Consider the following 27,129-nt stretch of genomic DNA (forward strand, 5'->3'; position numbering starts at 1 on the left):
CTTCTAACAACAGTACCTTGAAGTTTTAAGGTGGAAAGCATTTGGGGGGAGTTGCAATGGGAGTGAAATTGAGGAGCTTCATCCTAGCTTCTGCTTAGCAGTTACACTAATCACAGGTGCTCTGGGGAGTCCACACTGTCCCGTTTGATAAGCATAGCTCTGATAGCTCTGGGTGTTGCCAGTGTCTTGGGAGAAGGCTTGAACACTGCAATTGAGGGTATTGATACACGTTAATGTGGCTTTTATACTGTGAGCAGGTGTCGTGAGTCTGTATGTCTGTCTTCTCTGAAAGTGAATCAAAGATAAACCCTGGGAGCCTTAGCTGCTCACTTTATGACTTTAACTAAATGATATGCACTACCTGCATATCAGAGGTAAATGCAGGTGTGTACCCATATTGCTGTGTAGATTAGATAAATGCACAGTGATATATGAAGCAAAGGCTGTAGCTATGGCCTGTATTTTAGTGTTTTTTCTCTCACTGGGAGAGCAGTAAATAGTCTCTAGATTGTAAAGATGGGACTAGAAATTGAGATCACAGTATAATATGGAAGACTTTTTTTTTGTTGTTTACTTTATGCCAGGCTAAGTATTTCATCGCAAATGTAAATTTTTTGTGCAGTTTGTGAAATGAATAATGGAGAGATCCCATTGAAAAATGTATTGTCTGGCTTCCTTATTTTAATATTAATAAGGGAGGTTGCTACAGTAAAGTTAGCTCTGCACGGTGTTTGTCATTGTACTGCCAAAGCAATTGAGTCTAATGTCATTCCTTCCTGAAATGAATCCTCAGGAGAACAGTACGTGTGTGCCACGCTGAGACCTCTAATCCAGGGGACTCGGAGTTGAACTGTGCATGATGGAAAATGCACATTTTAATCTAGGAATCCCAAGTATGAGAGGGAGGTAGAGAAACATGCTGGGCTCTTGTCTTTGGCCTTGTGGCTTGTTGGCTGCTTAGGTACAGTGTTCTAGTGTGCTAGTGTTACTTGCACATACGTTTCCCCAGTGTAATGAGTAGCATGCACTTGTTTGGCTCGTCATGTTTAGGCACAACTTAGCAACCACCTCAATAAAAGTTGTAGAGTCCAGAAACCTCTGCTGATGGTGGCAAGACAGACAGAACTACAAAGGTACTGCAGCTAGGGCCGCCTTCTGTTTGGATTAGCTTGGCTAGTTTTGGTGAAGAGACACATTGCCTTTTGGTTTTGGGGCAAGGGGCTGAGTAGAGCTGAGGAAAGTGAGTGAAATTGCTGTTGACACACAAGAGAGAGTGTCTTTTTTTAAAGGCAAATCCCTGTGCCTTTAAAAGAAAAAGTCCTTTACCAACCCTGTGCCACTGTGATTTATAGCATACATTATCTGAACCATGGAGCAAAGGGAAAAAAAGCTGTAAACTTGATACATTTTATTATGTGACCAGACCAGCATTTTTGTGCTTATAAATAATGTGAACACTCACTGTATTAGAGACACTGTCAACTGAGGTGATATTTAGGTTAAAGCAAGCATTACGGGGGTTATTTGATCACAGTTACAGATCTACTTCTTCTGAAATCTGCAATTTAGAGAAGATTAAAATCTCTTCATTTTACAGTTTGCATTTTTAGCTTAGGTTCCAAATTGGGATTACATTCAAGCTTTGCCTGCCAACTGAATTTTCATAAGATTTATTGAACACGGAAGTCTGTGAAGCAGGGAAGCACATATGTTTAAATACCACCAAGGTCTTTGGGTACAAATATCTGCTTAAGTGTTTTATTGAAAACAGTCATGTCTCAAGTAGGCATCTTACATTTTCCACTGTAAAGAAATGTCTTGAGAATCCAGCAACTGGGAGACACTTTCTTAGCTGGAGCTCAACCCTTAGACCTTGTCAGTGCTGTGTTATTCCACTTCTATTTACCACGTGCTGTAGTCGAAAATTTGGAATTACGTCATGTGGTCATTGTACATACTTACTATAGACTGGATGCAGTTGACAGCTGAGGTTTACTTTTAAATGATGTTACTGACATCAGAAGTAAACCCACTCGTGTCTTTGTCCCTTATTAGTTTGTGAGCTGCAGGAGTCTTAGCTGAAAACAGAGCGAGAGGTCTGTTTGTAAATGTGAATGATCTCTGTGTGCGAGAGGCTGGTGGACGTGGAGCTCCCACCATGTTCCTCAGGGAAAGAGATGTGGCAGAAGTTTCTTGCTTTCCTTAGGCTGCCAGCCAAGGAGAAGTTGCATCTAGAAGGTGAGGGTGACTTCTTTTGCTGCAGCAATAGTAAACTGGGGTAGGATTGAACAGAAGAAAACTCCTTTTTCCTCCTCCTCCCTTCTTTCTTCCAAATTACTCTAGAGAAAGGCAAGGCAGGACAGGACAGCTTGTTCAGCTGTAGTTGGGAACACCTGTGTGCCGTCTTGGCCAATATCAGCTGTCTGTTTCTTTTTCTCCATCCCACAAGAAGGGAGATGCTGGATGGGGAAAAAGAGCTGAGTAAGCACAGGCCCACGATCTCATCCCTGTCGCAGGCCTTGATTTACAAAATAGGGTTATTGAATACAGCCTGCAGCTCTTTCAGGAAGATGCTGGAGGAACCAGGTCTGTTTTTTATGTTCTTTGACTTGTTAGAACCTAGTCAAAATGTGATTTGCGCATCTGGGTAAAGAATAAGCTGCGTGTCTCAGAATCCATTGCTGTTTGTGTCTCCTCCTGACGATGAAGAAGGAAGAATGGGAGAGAAGACAACTTGCCACGTCTTAGCCGAGCCTTCCTTTACGCTTGTGTTCTGAAAGATCCTTGTTTATCTCCATTGCTGGAACTTATCCTTCACTTTTCTGGAAATGTTTTCCCTCTTTGGCTTATTTGCCTTTTATGCTCTTCCCTACTGAGCGGTGTGAAAATTTTGAAGCTAATTTAAACCGTTTTGGTGTTCTCTTTTGCTTTTAGTGTGAAGATGATCTCCCTAACAGCCAGAAAGGCAGGACTGAAATGGCACCTGAATATTATCCAGAAGACAAAATAGATGTGCGATACCTTCAGTGGTTAAATGGGAGGCTGAGGTTTCAGTGGCGGAGCTTGTATGCTCTGCATCAAGAGCAATGCAAACTTTTGCATAAGGTAAATGATTCTTCTAACTCACTGTGGCATTGTTTATTATTTTAAAGCCTTGACAGCTAATGCTAGATGTACAAATTGCTCTGGTCTGCTAGTTTTGCATTTTGTCTAGATACAAGTGAGTTACTCTAAATATAAATACCCCTACCTTTGTCCAGTGGGCAGAAACCAGAGAAAATGAAGTATGTACCAGCTTATGAGGTTGTAATTGTTATATAAAAGTCTTTCTTGCATATTGCTACCTTAGCCAGTTCTGCAGCCAGGTAGGTGGTCTCTGTTTTTCTCAGAAAATGTCTGGTAGAAACAAGACAGAACGCTGTACTGCCAGGAACATTAAAAGTTGTGATTCAAAATATATAGTTCATCACAAACGTGTGTTCAAAATATTGGGTACAATTGTTGAAAGTACTAATTGCAGCAAATTGAAATGCAGTTTCCCTTTCTAAATTACTAGAGAACATCTAAACAGAGCACCAAAACGTATCTGCTTTTAAGTCGGGGCACAGCAGCAGTTTCTACGTTGCATGTGAAACTTGTAGACATTTGGGAACATCACGTCTGCTTAGGATGGGAACAACCTACAGTCCCAAAGTTGACAGTGTGGTGACTGATACAGTGCCGCTTGGTGCTGTACCCAGAACCATCGCAAAGAACCATTTTGAGACTAAGAACAGGTTTGAGAAATTCCTTCTCGAAGAAGGAGATGCATTCCTGCTGTATGGATGGTTTGATGTATTCGTTTTATCAGGAAGCTGTAAGATTTGGAGCAGGAGGGTTTTGAATGAAGATACCTTCTTGGCTTTAATCCTGTGCCTGACAGAGCAATCCTGTAAACTATAATGAGGTTACATTTTGTTCTTTACATGAGTTGATTGCTAGGGAAGATGTCTGACTGACAGCCCTAGGGAGAGATCAGGTGCTGCGTGTGTGCAGCATCTGAAATAACCTTTTGCTTCTCATTGCCCGCTGTGAATGTGCTTTCCTGAACTGGGAAGGAAAATAACAGTTCACTGTAAGTGCAGGTTTTGGTCCTTGGGTTTTGCGCTGAGATTACAAGCAGTGCTGCTATTAGGAGAGGTGGCTTAGTGATGTGAAACTCAAATGAAACTACTGTCATCTTCTCCCCTTGATAAGCTCCCTGTATTTGAGGTATTCTGATTTTTAGTAGGTGAGGCAACAATCTCCATAATTTGTCATCAGTTCTCTGATTTGTCCAGTACTTAGCAGTAACAAATCATTAGGCACCTTCAGTACCTCAGCTTGCAGTGAATGAGACCATGGAGGAATTAAGAGCAGTTCAAATCTGGGACCTTGAGTACAAATGAATATACTCTCATGGTCCAGATCAGGCACTGAAATATGAAAAGATGCGCTGATCGGGCAACATACGAAACTGTGGACAGAGGAGAAGATAACCTCCAATGGAGGTTGTTCTTTGAAATAAACTTTTTTCCCCCAAGGCTTTTCAAGGAAAAGCATTTTTTAAAGTTAGGACTATTGTAGTCAGACAAACACGAGGCAAATTGCAGTTATCCACTAGGCCCCTAGACCGTGATTTCTAGAAAAAGAAGCAGGAGAACGGAGGTTTATCTGGAGGTTTGTCCAGTTTCCCAAAGCATCTGCCTTTTCTATGAGGCAATGCTGGACCAGGTAGAAGCAATAAGCAAAGCAGGTGATACTTCTTACAGTCAGACTATGTTCTGTGGTGTACGTAGAGGGCTGCCATCACAGTCGTGTATATCTCAGGATAGACTGGAGCCCAGTTCCTCCATATATGACCATGCAGTGATATTGTGCATGCTCAGATATGTATGTGCAACAGTAGGAGTTCTGTGTAGAACTGTAGTAATGTGCAGTGCTTTGATTTATATTCTAGTCTGAATTAAAAGCAGAAATTTGAAAGGCAGAGGTGTGACTTTGGAAGGGCCTTCGTTACTTTGCCACATTGATGTTAACATGCTTACCCAAAGTACAACATGTGGAAAGGGAACAATTTGACTGCTGCATAAATAATAATTGATATTTCTTGACTCTTTAATGGAGAAGTGTTGACTGTGCTACTGCGTTAACTTAGTTTTAAAACTTTTAAACTGATCTACTCTGTGTCAAAGGACTGAGTTTTCATGTATTTAATTTGGAAATCCAGCTGACCCAGTATGACTTGTGTATGAGTTGTTGCTTTTCTAATATAAACCGCAAACACAGTGTACAAAAGGCTAATGAGTGTTATGTTTTTTAATTATACTGACAGATTTACAGAGGGCTTTCTCTAGAAAATGATAATTATGGCTTTTACTCGCTCTGTTTAATAACTTAACAGGTTACGTATCTCAACTGTGGAACAGTCTTATTTACTGCTAATCACAGGCTATAATTTTTGCCAAGTAGTGGCGACACTTGCACAGATTTCATTCTGTGACTCACACAGGCTCTAAAATGCCGTTTTCTCTATTTGGGGCTTTCTGAAACAACCATACTGCACTTTGAAAACTTATTCAAGAGATGACTGCTTTACCAGTCTGTATTACAGGTATGGAGACTACTACTGGAGATAAGAATTGTACAGAGAAGATGCTCTGTACTTGCTTTGTAGCAAGGGGCTACAAAGACACTCAAGAACCTAAGATGGACATGATCTCCAAGGAGAAGTTGAGGGAATTGGACTTGTTTGGTCTGGTGGAGAAGAGGCTCAAGGGGATGATTATTTGAAGGGCATTTACAAGGATGATGGATCCGGGTTCTTCTTAGTAGTGCCAGAAGACGGACCAAGGGGAAAGGGCGACAGATTGCAATTTAGGAGGTTCAGGTTGGGTGTTGGAAAAAGTTTATTCCCTGAGATGATGGGCAGCACTGGAGCAGGTCACCAGAGCTGGGGATGGATCTCTATTCACAGAGGCTTTCAGGACTTGCCTACACAAAGCCATGACTGACATAACCTAATGTTGGCAGTCATCCTTTTTAGAGCAGGAGGTAGGATTAGAGACCTCCAGAAATCCTTTCAATTTCTATGACAATGTATTAAATTGCTTGGGTGATCAGGACATTGACTTCCAGATTACTAGTGATGACTCAAGACTTAATGGAATAGTAATGTATTGTCTGGAGAAAAGGAAAGGGAGCAGAAAGAGGGAAACATGAGGGGAAAGAGGCAAAAATATGTGACTACTTTTTCCTTTAAAGTACACAAATGGCTGAAGCTCCCCTCTCTTTTGTATGGGATTGCTGGGTGCCCGGTGTACTCTGTCCAGCCTGCAGCCACATCAGTTTGATGGTTTCAGGTCCTGCAGCCACCTGCCTAGGTTAGTGAAAGGGAAAGCCTCCCTGGAGCTACAGCTGACCACGTGGTGTGAATCGCTTGTCAGCACTCTGACTTAGCTGTTCCTCTTTGCTAGTTCTCCTGACGAGCTGCTCTTCAGCGCCTTCAGCTTCTAGGAGGCAGGCTGAAGCGTAGAGACACACATGTCCTGCTGTAGGAGGCAGACTTCCTAAGGGAAACCTTAACCCCTCTGTTGTTGAGGAGCTTTGCAGCCGGAGGCTATGAGCTGTGACTAACGTTGTAATGGCTTCTCAACATGGGCAGGTTGGCCTGCTTTGAATTTTTAAGATAGTAATACTACCATAATTCCCTCAAATTTCTTAATGGTTCTTATTTACCTGAAAGGCCCTCAAATACATCAAAGCCTGAAAGATAAATTACCATGTTAAGGCTTGCCTATTGGTTCTTTTTGTTCTGTTTCTTCTTTCTGTCGAGCACCAATAGAGTATCCATCTGTCTGATTTTTCGATCCCTCTTGAATTCATAGGAGAGAATGGCTGTTTTTAGTTAGGCCTTGAATTACCCCTTTGCTTTAAGAAGTGTGAATGAGAACCCTTGCACAGTTTTAGAAAAATAGGTAGAAACACGCACAGTTTAAATCTGGCATTGTTTTGGGGTCTCATAAATGCACTATGCTACAATCAGCGTGTGAAAAGAAATAGTGGAACACCTGAGCTTCTGTAAAACTGGTGGTTTTCCTTTGGGTATTGTCAGCAATCCCCCATCCAGTAAAGGCTAGGGTAGAGATTGCGGTGGAACTAGGGAAGGGATAGATTGAGTTCAGAGGTGAATTTTGTCAAGCAAGGGAACATGATTGTGGACTATAGACATAGGTTAATAGGAATAAAGTTTCTTAAATAGAATATTTGACAGTAGAAGAGGCGTTTAACATAGTTGGCATTATCAGATCATGATAAAATGACAATAATTGTTGTAATATGCTTGGAAACTATTAATAAGAAAGCAGGCCAGCACTGGGAAATACCTCCTGTGAAGGGGGATGGAACAGTTTGGTTTTTTTGCAGCCTCTAAGATGAGCAATATTTAATTGAAAGTGTTACAGTGGATTAGATTAGTGGTATCTAGACACCTTATGTCGTAGTACAGAAACAAAGGGACACGGAAAAAGTCTTGATGTTCTGAGTAACAGGGCAGAGGCCGCTACTAAGCGATTACCTCATTGTCAGTAATTTACGTTCGAGCTGAAGTGCAGCTGTTAGAAGCATCAGATCTTGGCATAAAGAATCTACCGTGTTACTCTGTGAATTGCTGCACTGGTTAATTATTTTTATTTTGTTTTGAAGTTTTTGATGTTTGAACATCTTTGGATTTTTTCCTAATGTGAATTTGCCGTTAGATCTTAATAGTTCCTTCTTCAATGCAGCGGAAATTTTTCCCCTCATTGCAGGTGCATGTGGACTATGAATAAGTCCCTTTTTTGTCTTCTCCTAGATGAATTAGATAAGTTGACCTCTTTGCAACTTGTCTAAGCTCAAGGCAATTCAAGAGTTGGTAGTGGATACTCCTCCAAAACCGATACACAGTGGGCCTGTGCCTGTACTCTCACGGAGAGAAATTTTGTGCAAGGTTAAACCAAACTTGCCTCCTCTTAGTCCGTTCTAGTTCAAGTTCCTCATAGTAACAGCTTAGAGACTCTCTCTCACCTGTTTCCTTTTCCTTGGAACTGTTTCCCTCTTTATGCCTTATTCAATCTTTAGTAATGTTGTGGTTATCAATAGGAAGAATGTTAAAATATGAACACTTGGTTATTCCAGTATCCAGCGATTCTGGTCTCAGAGGAACACCTTGTTCCTCTGTTGCTACAGCTTTAAAGTACTTGTTCTGGACTTTAGCTAGTGACATGGCTGCAACGTACTTTTGAAGAGGACTGAAATTCGGCCGTGGTGCTGAGACCCGAAGGTTGGGCAGCCAGTTACGCAAGAGCGTAGCAGGTACGAGTGGCAGTACAAAGAGAGAACATTGTGTGGGGAGGTGGTTTTTTATTTTTAAACTGCGTAACTCTGCACATGTGACAGATGGTTGTCACCAGAAGTGAGTTTTGGGAAAGCAATGCTAAAATATTCCTGAGCTTCAGGGAAGGGTTGATAATTACCCCATGCCTGTCAACTTTAAAATAGTTGTCAATACCCAAGTGTATGATAAAGTTCATATTAGAATAGAAGAAGAAAAGCAGCAAATATTCTCTGTCTTCTGGCAGAAATATTAATGAAATATGAGCGATTGTCTGACAAATGTGCTCTGCTATCTTGTTTGGCAGCTGCAGTTATTACAGTAACAAAGGGATCAGCTCTGAATAGAAGGAATTGCATTTTATTGTTCCCTTGACTAACTTGGGAAGCTTCTTCGTCAAATAATTGATGATACCATCACCAGCGCAGCAGGGACAAGGTCCCAGTAAGAGAAAGCCAAGAATCTACAACAGCAAAAGAGAAACTTACTGCAACTAGGTAGCATTTTCTACTTTAAAGGAAGAAATCAGAAATTATTGTCAGGGTATCCTTCACCTCTCTAAGACTTCTGCTGTCTCTGTAAATGGGTCTTCCTTTCATGCTATGCACAAGAGCATGTCTGGTACAAAGAAAAGGACTTTGAGACATGATGAGAAGAGAAATCTTTCAGTTTCACTGGGGCAGCGGCAGTGGTAGTTCCTGCATGTGTTTCTGGTGACAATATTGGATGGACCGTTTTGTGAGTGAAACAATTGTTTGTGGTGTGTGGCCAAAACTTCCTGTAGGCTGTTTTAGAGAGATCTGTTTTAGTGGTGGTAGTAGTTACATTTGTACTTTTCCATTGGAGTGGGCTTGTAACCCCTGGTTCACATCGGAGTTGCAGCCAAGCAGCCTTCAGATAGTAGCCAGCGATGCTGTTAATGATCTGGTCCTTGTGTACTGATAAATATCTTTTAATTTGATCTGTTCCAGATCCATTTATTCACTAGTGGCTCTCATATGGACAAGATCCTCGGACATTTTTCTGTCACAGAAACAGACCTCGTTAGACAACCAGAGAACTACAAGCAGGTAATGCCTCTTCTGTAATACTTTTATGCTTAGCATGCTTTATGCAAACATTATTCAGAAGACTACGTGCCTTGTAATACATTTGTGAGTAGGTTTCTAATGAAAATAAAGCTTACATTCGTGAACTGTCTGTCTGTCTCTTCACTTATAACTTGAATCCACAGAGTGGTTTCTTCCGCATTGAAAGAACACAGACGACACAGGTATTAGGTTATGTTTTGTACAAACTGATAGCTAGGGAGCGTGGAGTAACCTAATTAACCAATTGTGCCACTGAGGAAAAGACTAGTAGAATACAACCGTTCTGTGTGTGTTGGCTGGCTGCAGATAGATACTACCAGTAGCCACACCTGCACGAGATATGCAGTGTGTGTCTACCTTTGACCTTATCTGAGGGAGTTGTCAGTGAGAACATGGAGAGATCTGGTTTACCTGTCTAGGAGAGGCAAAGCATCTTGGGTGCTAGGATTCACTAGTTCCAGAAATCATACCGGTTGACCACCTTTTTGGATGGAAATAGGGGTCGGTGTTTTATTTGCAGGAATATTTTATAGCAACATCGTTTTTCCTGATACACTATTTTACTCTTAAGTATATGTTTCTGCTGCTCTAAAATACTCATTTATCATAGACTTTTCAGTTTACTATTTAAAATAGTACACTTCACCTTTTTTAATAAAGGGTAATACATTTGTTTTACAAATAGTTCATCCTTTATGTAACTGAAATCAGGTTGAAACTAAGCGTGGCCTTAACAAAATCAATATTTGGTAAGTTTTTGCAATCTGTCCAAATCTGTTTACTCAAGGAAAATATTTTTTCTGCTGCTACCTTAAAAGTAGAAGTGGGCATTGTAAATATCGCGCACTAAGAAATTCAGGAAAGTAGATTTGAAGATGGGAGACAATCTTATGTTCAAACCCCCTAGAGTAAAGTAAAGTGCACATTAATCTTTCATTACTGAATATTCTTTAGAAGAACAATTCACAGCCAGTCTCTTGGTAAGGTTCAGGCATTTAGAACGTTTTCCTGGAAAATTACTGTTTTTTCTGGAGAAAGTGACTAAGTCAGCTTGAGTTTTTTTTTCTTCACTTCTGCTTCACAGTCCCCTCCTACGGTGTGCTCAGCACTCAGAACACACAGTAGCACAGTCCTCTAAAGTCTGTACTTTATAGTCTCTTGAACTTAGCAGAGTCTGGTGAGCTGGTGAGCCTAGAAACTTCTAGGCTGTGTTGAAGGACCTTGCAGCTATGGTATTTCAGAGTTTTAGCATGCATAGAAGTCACTGATCTGTTGCAGTAAAACATACTGATACTCTAATAAAGCATGATTGCTTTTGTCTGTGCTGTTAAAGGTTCTTTCCAGAAGTTTTCCTTCTGGCGTGCTGCTTGCTCCCTTTCCGGGTTAAAACCATAGAACCAGAGGTATGAGATTATGTTGCACCTGAGCAGGCAGTGTGTCGTGCTGTTCACTGAAGGCTCAGCAAAATCCGGAAAGAATCTTTTTTATTTCGAACTTTGTGGTTAAGTGAAGTGTTACAGTCAGGAAGGTTTAGTGGGCAGCTGTGTTGTTTAGTGATAATTTCTGCAAATAAACTATGGGTGGCCACACTCTCCATCTCTAATTTCTGTTACTGCAGCAGGTGCAGGCCCAAGGAAATTCCAGCTCCAGTGCACGAGCAATGGAAATTCCTTTCTTGTGTCACTTATTACTTGGCGCGGTCCAGAATTATGATTGTTTACCAGTGTAATCAGCTGTGAAGTTCTTAACTCTTTGAATCTCTCCAAGAAAAGATGTTCCATCAGTCTACTCTGTTGTCTGATTCTAAAATAAATTGGCACAAATCACAGGAGATCCTCACAACAATTCAGTGTATTTATATTCTCAAGAGACTTAAAATTTGTCTTGTCATCATTTGAGCAGCCTCTGTAATTTGTCTCCTTTTGCCCTGATTTCCCCATAGGAGCTTCCAAAAGTCAGATGCTTACTACGTATGAAGACCCTGATATTACAAACTAGTATGGACTTACAAGGGCAGGGCTATTTCAAATGCTAGTTTTTCCAGATGGATATAATACTCACTATGCAAGTTGATGCTTCTTTAGGAAATGTAATAAAATGCCTCTAATTTTCAACTATCTTCATAAGATTAAGTAAATTATGTGTACTTGAACTGCTTGGTCTTCAAACATGGGTGCAGATGGCAGCACTCTGCCAAGTATTTTTTCCAAAAACTGGGAAGTATTGTTTTCTTTTAAGTAATGTGACATTACTGTTAATGTTATCTCAAATAACCTGCTCCATGCATCAATAAAAAAAAGCAAGCGTGTCAGTTTGTCCTGTTGTAATGTAGCCCTGTTGGTGGATGGCGTTATAAATTCCTTCCTGTGCTAGGCACCCTTCAAAGGATAGAAATGCAAAGAGGATCAAAGTATCAAGAAGTAGGTATCATAGACGGGATATTGGGCTGGTTTTACTGAAGCCAGGAACTCATTTTCACGAAAATATGCTGAGAGAGAACTGTTGTGACCTGTAATAAAAGAAGAGATTTTTATTTGGCCAAAATGTGATGTAATACAGATAACCGAGAAGTTAAACTCTTGTTTATGAAATGGAAAAGTCATGCTGCCCCCTTTCTATAGAAGTTTCACGTTCACTTTAACTTGTTTAAAATGTTCTTCCCTTGGATTTTTGACGATAAAACTCTCTTACTGTGTTTTATGTACAAGGATTTTATTGGACATTATTATTATTTTATCATCATAAATGTCTTTGTCAGATTAATAGAGCTGGAAGCGTTCCATTTGTAACAGTTTTAATAATGTTTTTCTTTAGTGAGGCATGATCAAAATTTCAACTTTTCCTGCATCTTAAATTTTAGGTGGTTATGTATATTTGTCTGAGTTGTAGGTCACCTCTGTGTTTAGTTGCTGTGCCATCCAGAGGTGTCAGTGAATGGGAAGTGAAGTTAGTTCAATTTTTGTTTGATTTCCAAGGAAATGTATTTGCACGCTCCTGTTAGCTCTTGAAGTTGACATGTAGGTCCATTCTTCCCCAGGATGCTCTTGTGACTTTGTGAGCACTCTTTGGCTTGTGGATTATTGGATGAGAAATACGTTGGTGGTCATTTTCTCAGCAGAAGCAGCTCCTCAGAGTCAGTGGTGACAGTTATGAAGCCATTTGCCTATGAGGCCACACTAGAGCATGCAAGTTGGTGGCAGCTGCAGTGTGGCAACATACAACAGCCCGTGCCTTGCTAGGGCGCTCGGATGTTCGTTGTGTTAGGAAATTTCTCTTTTCTTTAAAGTTTCCTGTATGCGTTACTCTAGAGTATGCTAGAATACTGTCGAAAGCATCTTGGATGTGTTGTGTTTTGGTATGTTTCTCAAGTTGTGTCAGTATTGCTTGTTTTTAAATGATTCCCCATGTCAACAGATGTTGGGCTAGGGGCTGCTGTTGTTTGCCATTTTGAAATGTCTCAAGACAGAATCAGAGTTCTGGTCCCTGGCACTAGGACCCAAATAGTTTAGAAATGTTACGGAGAGAGCCTGCATAGGATGTGGCTGAAGGTAAACAAAATTGTCCCTCGCTCTCCGGGGCAGTATGGTCCAGCTCTGAGGAGGTAGTCGCATCCCTCTTGTGACGGTGAAGACAGTGGGACAAATTGGGTAGTTTTTCATACTATTGAGGATAATATGATCCCGTTCTTGTGTATGAAGCACGTTTGCCTTAATTCTGCAGTGTGCTGTCAACAGCTCTGCTGTTTTACCTAGAGCTTGCAAAATGTATGTTGACCTTCGAGTCGCTAAATTAACTTTCTCATCAAGTTGTGACCGTATAGAGATCAATGAAGTTTGAAGCAGAGCAGCCTATTGACTGTTCCTTCTGTCTCTTTCTCGTACTGCTTTATATGTGGAATTCAGTCTTGCTGGTTTTGTGATTAGCAAAGTCATTTACAAGTCGTAGGCAGAACTCAGGTCATTGGTACAATGCTGGCAGTGCTGGAGATATCACTGAAATTGTTTGAGTAAAGCAGAAACCTTTAAATGCCAGTAGATCAATGGACTGTATGTGAATAGCTAATCATTTTGTTTCAGAATTTTATGAAAAATATTTATATTTGTTGATAATCAAACGGCTTTAAAGGGAATGCCTTTGGCCTAAGAAAGCAAGGTCCTTGGTAGCAAATAAATAATATCAAACAAATAGTCTCTCTGACCTCCCATATATTATACGTGGTTAGTTCTATGCCCATAAAAAATTCAGGTGAGCTTTAGCTCTCCAAGCAGCAAGGATTGGGTGGAATGGGATAGGATGATATCGCCATATTGTTAATCAGCTTTGCAGACTGCTCATGTATCAGAGAAGGAAGCCAGTGCTCAGTATGAATATTGCTTGCTTCAGTCAGGTGAAACGCCGTAATTTCTTCTTGGGACGCTCAGGGGGGTAAATGATCAAGTTTTAGGATAAGTTGATTGTGGACCCTAAATCTCCCGACAGTTTCCATTTAAAACATCTGTCCCAGATGGCTGTTACAGATGGGTTGACAACAGATTTATTCTTTCGCTGTGAGTAATAGCCTGTGGTTTGAATTCATGCAAAGTACTAAAGAGCTTCTGTTCTTTTTGGAATAAGTACATTCAGATTGGAGGCATTAGGAAATGTTAGACTTTGAATTTTCAAAAATGTTGAACATGCATTTGCTAGTTACTTTGCATGAAATTTGAGTCTTCATTTTGAATCGTGTATATGCACATATGGACTTGTGCACTTCTTTGCAAAAATCCTTCTGATCCGCTGGCATACTTTAACTGCATAGGCACGTTAAATGTTAAGATCAACCTGTATTTTCAGAGCACAAATCCTGTATATGAGTTTTTAGCCCATTTCCCTCTGAGTAACAGCACCACCTCCTGGAATATTTGTGAAGGCAGTGCAGCAAAAGTGAAATCTGTTACCTAATAAAAGTTATTCAGTTGGTTACTGAATAGTCACTGTGGTATTGGAGTATCTCCGGAACTGGATTCTAAGTTGCTGCCCGTCTTGGATGAAAATGGAGTAACTATGGCAGAATAAATCTGGCTCTTCTGTTCTGTGCTGTATTTGGTATCCTAATACTGAAAGCTGTTTGAGCCTTAGGGAATGTTCCTGGGGGCTACAGGCACTGCAGGCCCTAGGTAAATGAAAACGAAGGGTTAAAACCCTGCTGCTAAGCTTGACACAGTGTTACACTACTGGTCTGACACAGACCTGTGCTAGTTTGTAGTACTTCCCATAGTCAGCCTTGCTATGGTATTGTATGGTAGGACTGAAAGATATGTAGCCTTATTTGAATTTCAAGGAGCCTGCTATGGCACCATCTGATATTTTATGATGTCCATCCATCTGGTGTAGAAGAAGCAGTTGAACCAACACATCTTTCTGAAAGAGCATATCCACCAGTGGAAAAAATCATATTCATGCTATCGTCCAAACCGTGTTGCTTCTATGTAGAAAATTAGTTCAGGAAGTGAAGACTTGCACTGCATGCAAATTCTAGGGAAAAAAAAAAAGATTTCTAAATGAAATCTTTTCTGAATGAATGACCTTGAGCTTTGGGGACAAGCTGCTTTCGCTATCTTCTATGCTACTGCGGCAACTAATTCTACTTGGTCTGGCCCTCAGCTTTTTTATGTTCATGGCTTCATTCCCTTGGTAAGAGCCATCATTCTGTCATTTCTACCATGAAACAGGATCTATATTTCATGTTGTGACTACCCTTCTAAACAAGGACAGCTTTGACTATTTGTCATCTTGTTTCAATTCTTTGAAAGGAGAAAAATATTTGAAATTTCTCGAGGGGGCCCTGCATAAGGAAGAATGTGGCATAAACTTCAAGAGTAATTGCAGAGGAGCTTCTGAGTATTTCTGAACATGGGCTTTTTTCTCTCTGCATATTCTGTCTGCACTCTCTGCATGACCAGGCTGGGTTCCACAGAAATCTTCACGGAGATTCATTTTATTAAGTGTTACGCCAGGCTCTGTGTGAACTCTTCACAGAAAGATTGTAACGTGAACCAATTTTCAAGTTGGGGAAAAATGATGCTCCTGTGAATGAGACTGAAAAGGTGGAGAACAAGCTCCTCAAAAGGAGTACAAAGGTCTGTGACACGGTTCTTGGAGCAATAGGGTAGAGGAGACAGACGATCCCAAAAGGATCTGAACACAATTACATTTAGGCTCAAATCTACACACTTTGAGAATAAACTCAATTTGGGTCACTAGTAGTTCCTGACTCTTTACTAAATCTGCTTTATAGGAGTTCAGATGACAAGCATCCTTGGACTCTGGAATTGCTGAATTTTATTGTCAGAACAACAAATAAGCTGATATATTCTGTAGGAATAACAAACGTTGTCTTCTCCTTTTACAGAACGTTTTCAAGGTACAGGATTTTCTAACTCAATGCGTCAAAGTTTTTAGCTGTTTTTTAAGCAAGTTTGTTTTCCATTGGTGATTACTGCTGGCTACATCTTAAATAAGTTCTTCAGTGATACAATAGCAAGAAGTTCTAGAATTATTGTCCTTTAATAAATTTCAGAGTTCACCAGTGAACTGCATGTTAGACCCATGGACACACATGTTTTGAAAAGGTCAATTAAGACAAGGTCTTGGAATTTACATACATATGTTCACCACTGCACTTTGAATGAAAATAGCAATGGCTTTACCCTTTTGAAAAAAATTCAGTTTTTACTCTCTTATTGTCTTTAACTTGCTTTTACTAAATGATTCTAATATTATTCACTGCAGAACTCAGGGAACATGGACTGACTGTGGTAGGAGCTACAGACTGTGAGCAGCAGTAGGGCTCTGAACAGGCAGAGGAGATGAGAATGGCATGGGCAGCGAGAACCAGCTTGCTCTGGCTCTTGTTCAGTGACAAAAACCAGGAGAGACACCCCTGGACAAGGGGCCTGTGTGAGGGCCTTGGGGAGGGAAGGTGGCTCTGATAATGTGAAAGAATTCAGACTACCTGGGTGAAAAAAGATGAGTTAGATACTAAAGCGAGGCTATGGCAGGACGGATTGAATAAGGACATAAAGATCAAGCCTGGAGAGTTAGAGGCAGGACAGAGAATACCATGAATGGAGAAGATGAGTCTGTCTGGAGACTGAATCAGTTTTGCAGTTTTGCTACTTGCAGGATTCTGAGAGTATTCCATAACTTCAGCAAAATATTTCATCCCTCTCTAGTGATGATCCAGTGGAATATACCAACCTACTACTGCTGGTACTAAGAGTGGGAGAAGCGTTGAAAGAGGAAAGAGGCCTTACTGGCCAAGGCAGTGGAGCATTTTCCTGGAGGGCTGAAGTATTTCTCTGCCCCTGAGTTCTCAAGTCCCACTAGACAAGTTACTTAAACTTCCCATGGTGGGCCATTGATGGGGCGTTTGCCATTTTTGTCTGCCCGGTTTGATGCTCAGAGATCTAATTTGTAGAAATGTTCAATGTTCCTAGCTGTAACTGTACTTGGTGGGATCTCTGGTTGGAGCCCGTCCAATGTTTTGGCAGCGCGGAGAACATTATGCGAAAGTGTCAGGATTAACCCCAGACAGTGTGGTAGGTCTGTGGAGCACGTTGCTCTGCTGAAGCGCTAGGCACGTTGCTCTGCTGAAGCGCTAGGCTGGATCCCGGAACCAGTAGAGTGGCGTTTGTGTGGCTTGGGCTGGGTGGCTTGTTTCTTGCATTAGAGCTAATGAGCTGAGGTAGCGTGCCATGGTTTTGTTGGCTTGGGAACTAACTCCGTCAAAACTACCTAAAGCATCTCTGCAAGGTGTTGAATTGCGTGGGATAGGTATACCTATAAAGTGCTATATAATGATTTACAAATTCTCTGGAAATTGGGTCTCAAAAGCTTCAATTAGGGCATCCTGAAGAAATGGAAGCATTTTTCTTTCATCTCTATGCTTTCATTTCCCATTTGTAAAGTGACAATAATACCGTTGTCTCATCTCACATGGGTCATTAGGAAAGATAACTTGTTTATGTAGAAGTTAAAAACTCTTGTCTTCAGAGTATGATTTCAATGACGTATGATGAATAAGTCCGTGACTTCCCTCTGAAGAATCAACGGAATAATACGCACTTTAAAGAACAGAAAAGCAGTAGCTTGTGGAGTGAGCACCAGCTATTCCGTGCCCTCAGTGAGACAGATGATACAGAGAAATAGTTTTAGACCTTACTGTATACACAGGAGGGTCAAAGTAATTTTAGTTTAGGCAACTAAAATTCTGACACTTTTCAACTTTGAATGTAGTGTCACAGTAATACTACTGCATTGTGCATTAGAAGTGTAAAACATGCTTATTGCCATGCACTCTGAACAACGTTGTCTGTCAAACCCAATTTTTTTCCCTGTTAAATTACTTAATTTGTTGTGTTGTTGTTCCTAGCTGCAGTTACTTTAGACACTTTATGTGCGTGGTAGTCAGATTGGTGAGAGCTAACGTGGGAGCTGATCTATTAATATTGCAGAGGAGAGTAGATTTTATATTGAATTATGTATAGGGCCACAGCACCTAAGTGCTGGAGGCTTGGAGGCTCACATGAGGAAACTGAAGGGAGCTGAATGATCCAGAGCACTAGATTTTTTTTTTTTATGGTGGCTGTTCAAATAAGAAAGAATAGAAGCTGTAAGGTTGGATTTAATATGTAGGTTACCTACAAACGCAAACTAAATATAACCTAGGTGCTGCTGTGTCATGAGCTGGGTGTCTCAGGCCAGTGGGTCAGGAGGCTTTCAGAGTGCATCAGTGATACGGAGCTGCTCAGAGCTGGCTTTCTGACCAGGTCTGAGAGTCCTGCCCTGTCCTAGAGTACTGTTTTCCTGTTGGTGCCCTGTTATAGCTAAGCTGAATGGTGAGGCAGGAACTGTCTTTAAATCACAGTGACTTAGAGTGGTTGAAAGGTTTGCTTTCCCTCTCTAGATGATCTCTAGTTTGGCCTTCTGGGGTATACTGTCAGGAACAGAGTGCATGCTACAGCTGTGCTGGATGAAACCTAGCACATGGGGAAGTGCAGAGTTTCAGAGTTTCCTGCGGGAAGGATGAGCTGTACTAGGAACCCCATATTTTCTGTTCAGCCTATTATATTTAAGCAAATTGATCGTTTTAGCAGGCCTGCCTAGATCACCTTTAAAAGCTAGAACACTTACTCTTTATTTGTGTTGTTTTTCTGGGAGAAAGCTATGTTGGTTTCATGCTCGGTACATTGGAGGTTATAGAAACAGAAGAAATCTGTTCCCCTATTTTGCTTCTCCTGCCTATATACATGGAAATCTCTCCTTACAGTTGCTGGAGCAGCAGTAAATACTCCCTTACAAATGAGATGATTTGGTTGTTGTTATGTGTTTCCTGTAGAGTAGAAGAGTGGCTACTGAGAGGACAGTTTAAAAATAAAATCAACTCCTGGTGATTCAGATATCATTTTTCCTTCTCGCACTTCATCACAAGGAAAGAATATAAGCTTAGGAAGGAAAGAAGCCGTCAATGACAGCATGTGCTGCCCACCCCATGCTGCATGGAAAGAACAAAGATTTTTATCCCTGCCTTTTTTTAATGAATCACTCCAGAGGAGGAGGTGGGTAAGTTGCCTTGTCATTTTCCTTCCTAAATTCCATGGACGATTAGTTTTCAGTTCTTTTGCTGTCATCTGTCACGCAAAACATGGTTTGCTGTAGTAATTATTAAGACCTGTTGGAAATTGTGGGTCAAGTATTAATTTGCAAAAGTGAGGCAGAGCAGACGCAACCCTTACCATAGGTGTTAAATCATGAAGAATTGCAGAGGTCAAATGGCTTCAAAGCTGCTTTTTTTTTGGTGTTTACTTGTAGCTGGGTTCCTGATCCATTTTAAGAAACCAAAGGGCTCTAGCGAGCTGGGCACTGTAGAAGCAAGAGAATCAGTTTATGCAAAGTACTGTATATTGATATTTCCTGAATTTTCAAAGAGATGAATTTGAAAAATATTAAATATGAATGTCGTTGCCCTTGGATGCTGCGGCTTTGTTTGGCTTCCTGTTGGAGCAGACGCTGGAACAGGTGTCTTGGATGAGGAATTGCTCTCCTGACCTTCCTATTCTTCCCTATTGTGCTGCTGCTGCAGGTTTTAGCTCCTTTCTGGAAGAAGTGGGTCCTGACTTCCAGATCATGATGGAAAGATGAACTGGGATTATCTTGGAGCCAGGAAGTAGCTGAGGTCAGGGTGGAGCTTTGGGGTTAGTGGTAGGAGAGACAAACGTCTACCCATGAGAGTGATAATTTAGGGAGGACAGAGAAGCTAGAAAGGCAGAGTGACTCTTCCTCGTGCTGGAGAGAGAGGCCTCTGCAGGAGCTAAGCTCTCCTTTAGATCTGAAAGAATGAATATGATCAAAACAACCTCCTCTGCGTTTCTCCTGTCCTGCAACTGTCTATGGTTTCTGGTGGTTTTCTGCTCATCTGATGCCTGCTGTTACCAGCTGATTCAGTTCTGCCTGCTCTGGGACAGATACTTTCCACCTCCACAGATCTTTCAGATCCTGCTGGTGATTCCCTTTCAAAGCAGTATGAAGTATCCTGCCCCAGAAGGACACAGAGACATGCAGTTAAAGAACTCTGAAAAGGCCAGATAGGGACAGGGAAAGTGCCTGTTTTGGGGTATCACTAAAGGAAAATCCTTATAGCCAAGCTGGTTAGAGATTAAGTCAGGATTAAGTGGATGATAACTGAAAATTACAAAACTGCTTGGACCACTGAACTCAAACTGGTGGCTGGTTGTTAGTGGCATCCCTCAGGGATGCAAACAGTACCAAATTGTGTGTTCAAGTCAATGCCCTGGAGGGCAGAGCTGTGATTCAGAGTAATCTAGACAGACCATAGAAATGAGCTGAAAAGAACCTCACAAAGTTCAGTAAAGGCTAGTACAAGGTCCTGTCCCTGGGATGGGATAACCCCTTGCAGTGGTACAGGCTGGGAACCAACTGTCTAATAAGCAGCTTTGGGAAAACAAACAAACAAACAAAAAAGACACACAGGGCTCCAAGTAAGCAAGTTGTCCAGGAGCCAGCAGTGTGCCCTTGCAGCAAAGGCTGATTGCATCCTGGGCTGCATTAGCAAGAGTGCAGCTGGCAAGGCAAGAGAAGGGATCCTGCTTCTCTGCTCGGCACTTGTGAGGCTGTCTAGAGTGCTGGGTTCCCCACCGCAAGGACAGTGACATCCTGGAGCAGGTCCAGTGAAGGCCACCAAGGTAGCTGGGGCTGGAGCACAAGACGTGTGAGAAGAGTCTGAGAGGGCTGCCTTAGTTCAGCCTGGGGAAGAAAAGGCCTGGGGTGGTGATTGGGATGCTATTGCTCTCTGCAGCCACTGAATGGGAGGTGTAAAGCAGACAGGGCCAGGCTCTTCTCAGAGGTGCACAGGGTGAAGGACAATGGATGCATGTTTGAACTTGGGAAATTCTGGACAGATACAAGGGAAAAAAAAATACTGTGAGGGTGGTCAAACACTGGTACAGGGCCAAGAGAAAGGGTGGAGATATTCAGAACTCAAGTGGACAGAGCCCTGAGCACTCTGCTTTAGCAGGAGGTTGGAGTAGAGACCTCCAGAGGTCCCTACTCACCTGCATGGTTCTGCTTGGCAACTGACAGTGTTATCAAAAGACCAGCCTCCCTAGCAGACAAGCAGCTCATTTGTTTCTTACAGTCAGCTTTGAATCATTTACTTGAACTCTGTACTCAGTGTCACTTTCCCAGTGCCCCTTCTTGGGAAGGATGCTTTATTTTTTTTTTATTACTCCAGACAGTTTTAGTGCTAAAATATTTCTTTAGATATTTTTTGAGCAAGGTGGCCTCTGGCTGCAATTAGTGTCCCATTGGAAGAACTGGCAGCATTATATAGTGACACTAAAGCAAATCATTCTACCTTATGGCATTATTACCTTGATCTGAAAATTTCCCCAGGTTGCAATATGTCACTAATATTGCCTTCAGCTAAACTTAACCATACAAAAAAAAAAAAAGAGTTAATAGAGCTGCATTTCTAGAGTTGCCATCACCATTTTTTTGGATGAGTTATTACTTTGTGCATTTTATTGACCAAGCACGTAGAGTTTTTGGTCCTTGAGAAATGATGTAGTGGTTCATCACGGACTCCATAAATTGTTGGACTACGTAGCAGCAATATCCTAGTCTCCTATACTGTAAGAAAGGAAGGTATCTCTGAAGTACGGTAGACATGTACTGCGTTGAATCCGAAACTGTATTACCCAGCTTGACTGATATGAACAGTTGGTCATAATTACCAGAGACAGCAACGCTAATAGGATGATACTGTTTCGCTCCTGCTTTTGTGCTGTTGCTTGTTTTTTGCTGTACTTAGCAGAATCTGTAGGCTCTGCCAGGCAACGACGTAGGCATACTGTAAAATAATTCCACCTGAGACAAAGCAGCTAGAGTTAATCAATTGCAGAGACAAGACTGAGGTGGCTTGTTATCAGTTGGCATTGGGTAATATTTTTTGGTGGAAGTGCTAGCATAGCCAATGGTGGGAGCAAGCTGCCCCTGCTCAGGTGGTGCTTTGGGCCAGCACATTGAAGACGGGCAGGCTCTGTGGTGTCATGCAGGCCCAGGGAAAAGCTAGTACTAGCATCACGTCGAATCTTTTTAAGCTGAACGACAAAAGTTCCTGTTTACCGTTGGGTCAGCTGGGGCTGGTGTTCAGGAGCAAGTGTGCTGAGAGAGGTGTCTTGTCTCCACATTCATAGCAAAATACTCTTAACTGCTTTGTCATGTGGCCTCTTGCTCTTCCTAGGCAGGAGACTTCAAAGTTGAACTGCTTCTTTGCTGCCATTCTTTGGTGATGGAGTTTCAGAGGGTCTCATTGGCCCAAGCCAACTCAGATCTTAACTGAGATATTGGGCCCCGAAGGAACAAACACGATCTTCCGGATTAGAGCTTTACAAGTCATAAACCATCTCTTGACTTGCACCTTGAAGCTAACAATAGCCACTAGAGTGTAGAGCATCTATGCAATGTGCTTGTGGAGTCATTGCCATTGCTATTTTTACCAAGAGAAGTCAGTTAAAGGTTTGAGCAGGAAAGGGACTTTAGACTTGTTCCTCTTCTCTTTTGCCAGAATACAGCTGTTGGTGAAAGCTGATTCTGAAGTGCTGCAGAGTTAGGATGATCTTGTGGTCCCTAAATGGGACTGCTGTTATCCTGGACGAGTAGCACTCCCTGGACGAGTAGTCCCAGTCCTCCAGTAAAAGATCTCAGCCTGTTTGTGTAGGACTCTGTGGGAATGTTTGACTACAGGCCCATTTTCTCATTATAACTTGCAGCTCTTGGACCAAATGGATGCCTTCAAGCCAGTACGTAGTGGGATGGGTACCCCTTTCTGTTATCTCAGTGCGAAGTGGCAGCCTCACTTTCTTCGAATTCAATCAAGTCCACCGCTGCATCAAAAAGATACTTAAGCTACCTGGAAAGTTGGGCAAAACAGGGCAACTGCCTTCTCCAGTCTAATCCTAGTTAAAGAAATTAAATTAGTGCGTTGCAATGGCTTTGGTCACACTGAGCTGAAATCTGTTCTTTGAGGTGAGGATGCAGCTCAGACTGGAAGGAGACTGATAGAGCTTTTTATAGCTTTTTAAAAATAAACTTAGCGTGCAATTGGCCCATAATGTTAACTGAGCTCTACTGGCAGGTATCTTTGTTTTTCTAAGTAGCCAAAGAATTAGAGTTGTAAAACCAGCCATTACTCGTGCTTTGCAAGTGCTTTAAGATTTGTGGTTCTTTTTAAATATGTTTGTCACTTAATTTAAAAGACTGTGTTAAGAGAGCAGCAAGAGAAATGAATTGACATAAGGGAGGCTGTAGCAGACTTTAAATTAGTAGTTTGTCTAGTTGATAATGCACATTTTAAAATGTGTGACAATACCTGCATGCGTGATAGGTTATGATGGCTTGTCATAGAAGAGCTGGGTTGGGAGAAATTGTATTCCTATCAAATTGGCAAGCTTAGACTAATCTGCATGTAGAATAACTTTTTTCATTCGTTATTTAACTGCCATGAACATCCTATAGTAATTCACCCTGCTACTGGGTCTTCAGTGGTGAATGTCATTCTTGCTCGTGTTTCCTTTTCTGTCTTTAGGTGACAGCTAATATTATTTAACGTTTGTATTTGTTAGTGCTCCGAGGTTGGGTTTCTGTTGCCCTGAGTGCTGTACCTGTCGATGCTAGTCATGGTGTGTATCTGATGGTGCCCTGGGAGTCTGTGAAAGCTGACTCAGCTTTCACAGCTCAGCTCTGTCCCTGAGAAGCTGTCCCTTGAAGCAGCATTGGGGAAACCCTGCTTGTCACTGCCAATCTAGTCCCAGGTTAAAGATCACCTGGTCCTCACATGCCAGGAAGAAAAGGTGGTTGCAGGAAGTGTCCCGTCAGGAGGGTAAAGACATGACCGATGTGCAGAACTTGTGCTACCTAGCCTCCTCTTTGAAGAGAAAGATCTAACGCTCCAGGGAAGAAGAAAAGGGGTGAAATCCCTTGGCTTAATGGGGGTTTGACTTAGACTGGTTTAAAAAATAAAAAAGTCCTTATGCTTCGTGTAAGGATACTTTTTGTCAATTCACCCTCAAATGCAGGATAAGGATCTCAAGGAAGGACACAGAAGGTGGGTATAACTAGCTGGTGGCAAGGCTGGACAGAATAATAAAGGGGAGAGGGGAAGATCTAAAGGGTAAATTCCCCTGCTGAAGTTACTATTACTAACACATGCACACACGTGAAATTCTCCTCTTGTGACTAGCTCCTCTTCACAGGATGGTAGCATGCCATGTGGAAACCTGAGTGTAAAAGTGAATTAGAAATAGCTTCTGTTTCTGTCTGTTCCTGTGTGTATTTTTTCTGGTCTCCATATATATGGGAAAGATGTTAAAAATACAGGAAAATGGGCAAGTATACAGGGGGAAGAAGAAAAGCTGATTATGTTTGTTTATTTTTTCTGTGTACAGAAACAGTCTGAATAAAAGCAGATGAGTAATGGTCTTTCTTTGATACCAGCTACAGAGGGGTTCTGGATAACAGGAGACTGTGAAAAGCTGTCAGGCAGTACTGTGATAAAATTTAATATTGTCCTTTGAATTTTTCTGTCTGAGATTTCTCTCAAGTAAATGGTGATTTTTGGCACCCGCTGGATGTGCTTTAACTGAGCTTATGTTCAGCAAAAGGTACCTGGTACTGCCTTAAATTTCGGCTCTTCAGGTATGCCAAATCATGCACCCAAAATCAGTGGTACCTTTGGGGAAGAAAATGAACTTTGCCTTTTTCATTCTCATTCATCTTGATTATTAAGGTATAAAATTCACCCTTAAGTCTTCTTTTTCCTGATTTTTTTTTTTTGACCTTGTGTTTAGTGTGTGCCACATCCTTAGGGAAAAATAAAAAGTGCTCGATTCATAGACCTGTGCCTCTGCAAGTGAATTTCATTGTTAGTACATTCCACTTCATTGCCGATCAATGTGAAAGCTGTATTACAATTTTTATGTTCCAAATGCCTCGTTTTGTTAGCTTTAAATTCTATTTTCTCTCCATTTTATTTTAAAACAGCTGTTTTCGAAATCCTTTCAAAAGTAGCAATTAGGTTCTATAATGATGATCTTTGTCACGTAAGTTTTTAACTAGTGGTTTGATTCCCTCCTCACAGCAATGCAGAACTGAGATAACTCGCTGAAGCTAGAGTTGCGGTGGTGTAAAGAAACCTGGTGTTGATGAGTGGAGCAGTCAGGTCTCTTGTGTCTGGTTTAGGAATTTTCACCCATTTTCAAGCATCTAGAATTATACTGTCCACTCAAAGATGCTCCATTTTGTAACATGTATTGTAGGAACTGAATCCTGTAACGTTGAGCGTGTCTACCAACATTGGTTTTTGTCCCAGCCTGACACAGTTCTGATATCAAGATTCTCTATGCTTTTTGGTGAGGGAGTACCAGAATTTAGCCCTGCTAAATGTCCAAGTCAGGGAGTACGTGCCATCTTAATATTCTCTACTTAACAGCCTGCTGGCTTTGAAAGGCTCATGTTTTTCAAGGTTGGCTTGCTTCTGGTGAGGGATTTTTGTATTGGTAGTGGAGGAGATGAAGCTGTGTTGTAATTTTTTTTTTCCATTCAGTATTTGTTTAGGTCTCTAAGGCCTTAATCTCAGTTATTATGGTTCACTCCTGGAAATGTAAGCTACGTATCTTTTCCAGTAGTTCTTTTACCACTGTCCTGCTTTCCCTTGCATTCTCGTGAATGAACTTCTCCTCTCCCACAATGCTTAGGTGTTTAGGACTTCTTATTTCCAAAATTCAAGTTGAATAGAGCCATTTCTTATTAAACACATGAAAGTATGAAATAATCTCTTGATACTTTCCCCATATAAGCTTTCACATTGAGCTCCTACAAAACAGCACATTCCAACTGTGTCTTAATTGAGAGCTTCAAATCATACTTCAGAGATGTTGGCGTTTGGAGCGTGGTTTGGAGTGATCTGGAATCTGATGCAAGTTTTCTGTCTACAGTCATATGTGAATAAGTGATGAATCAGCAAAGTGTTTTGTCTCTGAACCAAGAAAGATAATTGCTGAAAGCCTGTTTTTTTCAAGTCTTAAAATAGGATGATTTTCTGGACACTTAGGCAGAGCAATTTTTGCTTTAAAATACTTTTGCAAGGGGAATGGCAGCTGAATTATGACCTTTGTGCGTCAGACATTAAATACTTGTTGCAGGGAGCTCTTTGGAACTGAGCTCATGAAAAGGATGCGTGGTGCTGCAAATCATTAACTGTTGATTTCTATAATACTCTGCAGGCATCAATGAATTTGGGCAATATGCTAGTAAATGCTATGAAAAAGATTGATATATCAACAAAAAAAGTAATTACAAATCTGCTTAAATAATGATTTTCGTGAGAGTTAGATATGTAGATACCAAATGAAACTTTGGCCTGTGGTTGAGTATTCAGAACCACCTAGAAGATGTCACTCAGGTGTTTTGAAGTTTCCAAAGTTTCTTGAGGTGCGTTAGGTACACTGAATGCTGGATGTTTGTCCTCAGAAATCACCCCTACGTATCAGAGGAGAAGAGGCAAGTTATTTACATAGGTTAGTTGCAGATGTATCACTGGAAAGTTCCCTGCAAGAGAAGAGACATCTGAGTTAAGCACAGTTTAGCCTCTCTGAAAAAGCTGTTGCCCGCAAGTCATTTGCGCCAGAGAGGGTTTGTTTATGATGGTTTAGAAACGTTGTTACTGCAAAGTGTTTGCTCTCAGCGTTCATTATGAAATTACTTCTCCACAGAGCTTGGCAATTTGAATTTGTCATTACTTTTTTTTCCTCAGTGTTTAAGTATTTTAGGGCAATAACTTCCTCCAGAAAAAAAGGGAAACGGCTTTCTTGTCTTAATTTTGTGTGGAGAGCAAGACAATCTTCATGTGTTATCCTTAAGCATCATTTAGATTCCCACATAAGGGCTGTTTTTGACTTACTGCTTCTCTTTGTTCATGAGACAAAGTGAGGGCTCTTCTGCAGATGCTAGTCTTTACATTTCATTAGGAGGGACAACTACATCTGGGTCCTTAGGGCAGTGAAAATGAGGAAGCAGTTTTAGCTGCAGCTT

General features: G+C 41.3%; 2 protein-coding genes across 3 annotated transcripts in view; both read left to right on the forward strand.

Annotated features, from left to right (window-relative positions):
- The window catches only part of NOS1AP (nitric oxide synthase 1 adaptor protein), a 273,521-nt gene that overhangs the window by 20,775 nt on the left and 225,617 nt on the right, over positions 1–27,129 (forward strand). The window lies entirely within an intron of this gene.
- TEDC1 (tubulin epsilon and delta complex 1) overlaps positions 1–27,129 on the forward strand; it is a 74,150-nt gene that overhangs the window by 16,390 nt on the left and 30,631 nt on the right. Inside the window, exons 4-5 of the mRNA XM_068952037.1 lie at positions 2,935–3,105; positions 9,361–9,459. Coding sequence (XP_068808138.1) covers positions 2,935–3,105; positions 9,361–9,459 — 270 coding nt within the window. The remainder of the gene's footprint in view (positions 1–2,934; positions 3,106–9,360; positions 9,460–27,129) is intronic.

The sequence above is a fragment of the Struthio camelus genome, chromosome 8, assembly GCF_040807025.1.
Source record: "Struthio camelus isolate bStrCam1 chromosome 8, bStrCam1.hap1, whole genome shotgun sequence".
In the NCBI taxonomy this organism is placed as follows: Eukaryota; Metazoa; Chordata; class Aves; order Struthioniformes; family Struthionidae; genus Struthio; species Struthio camelus.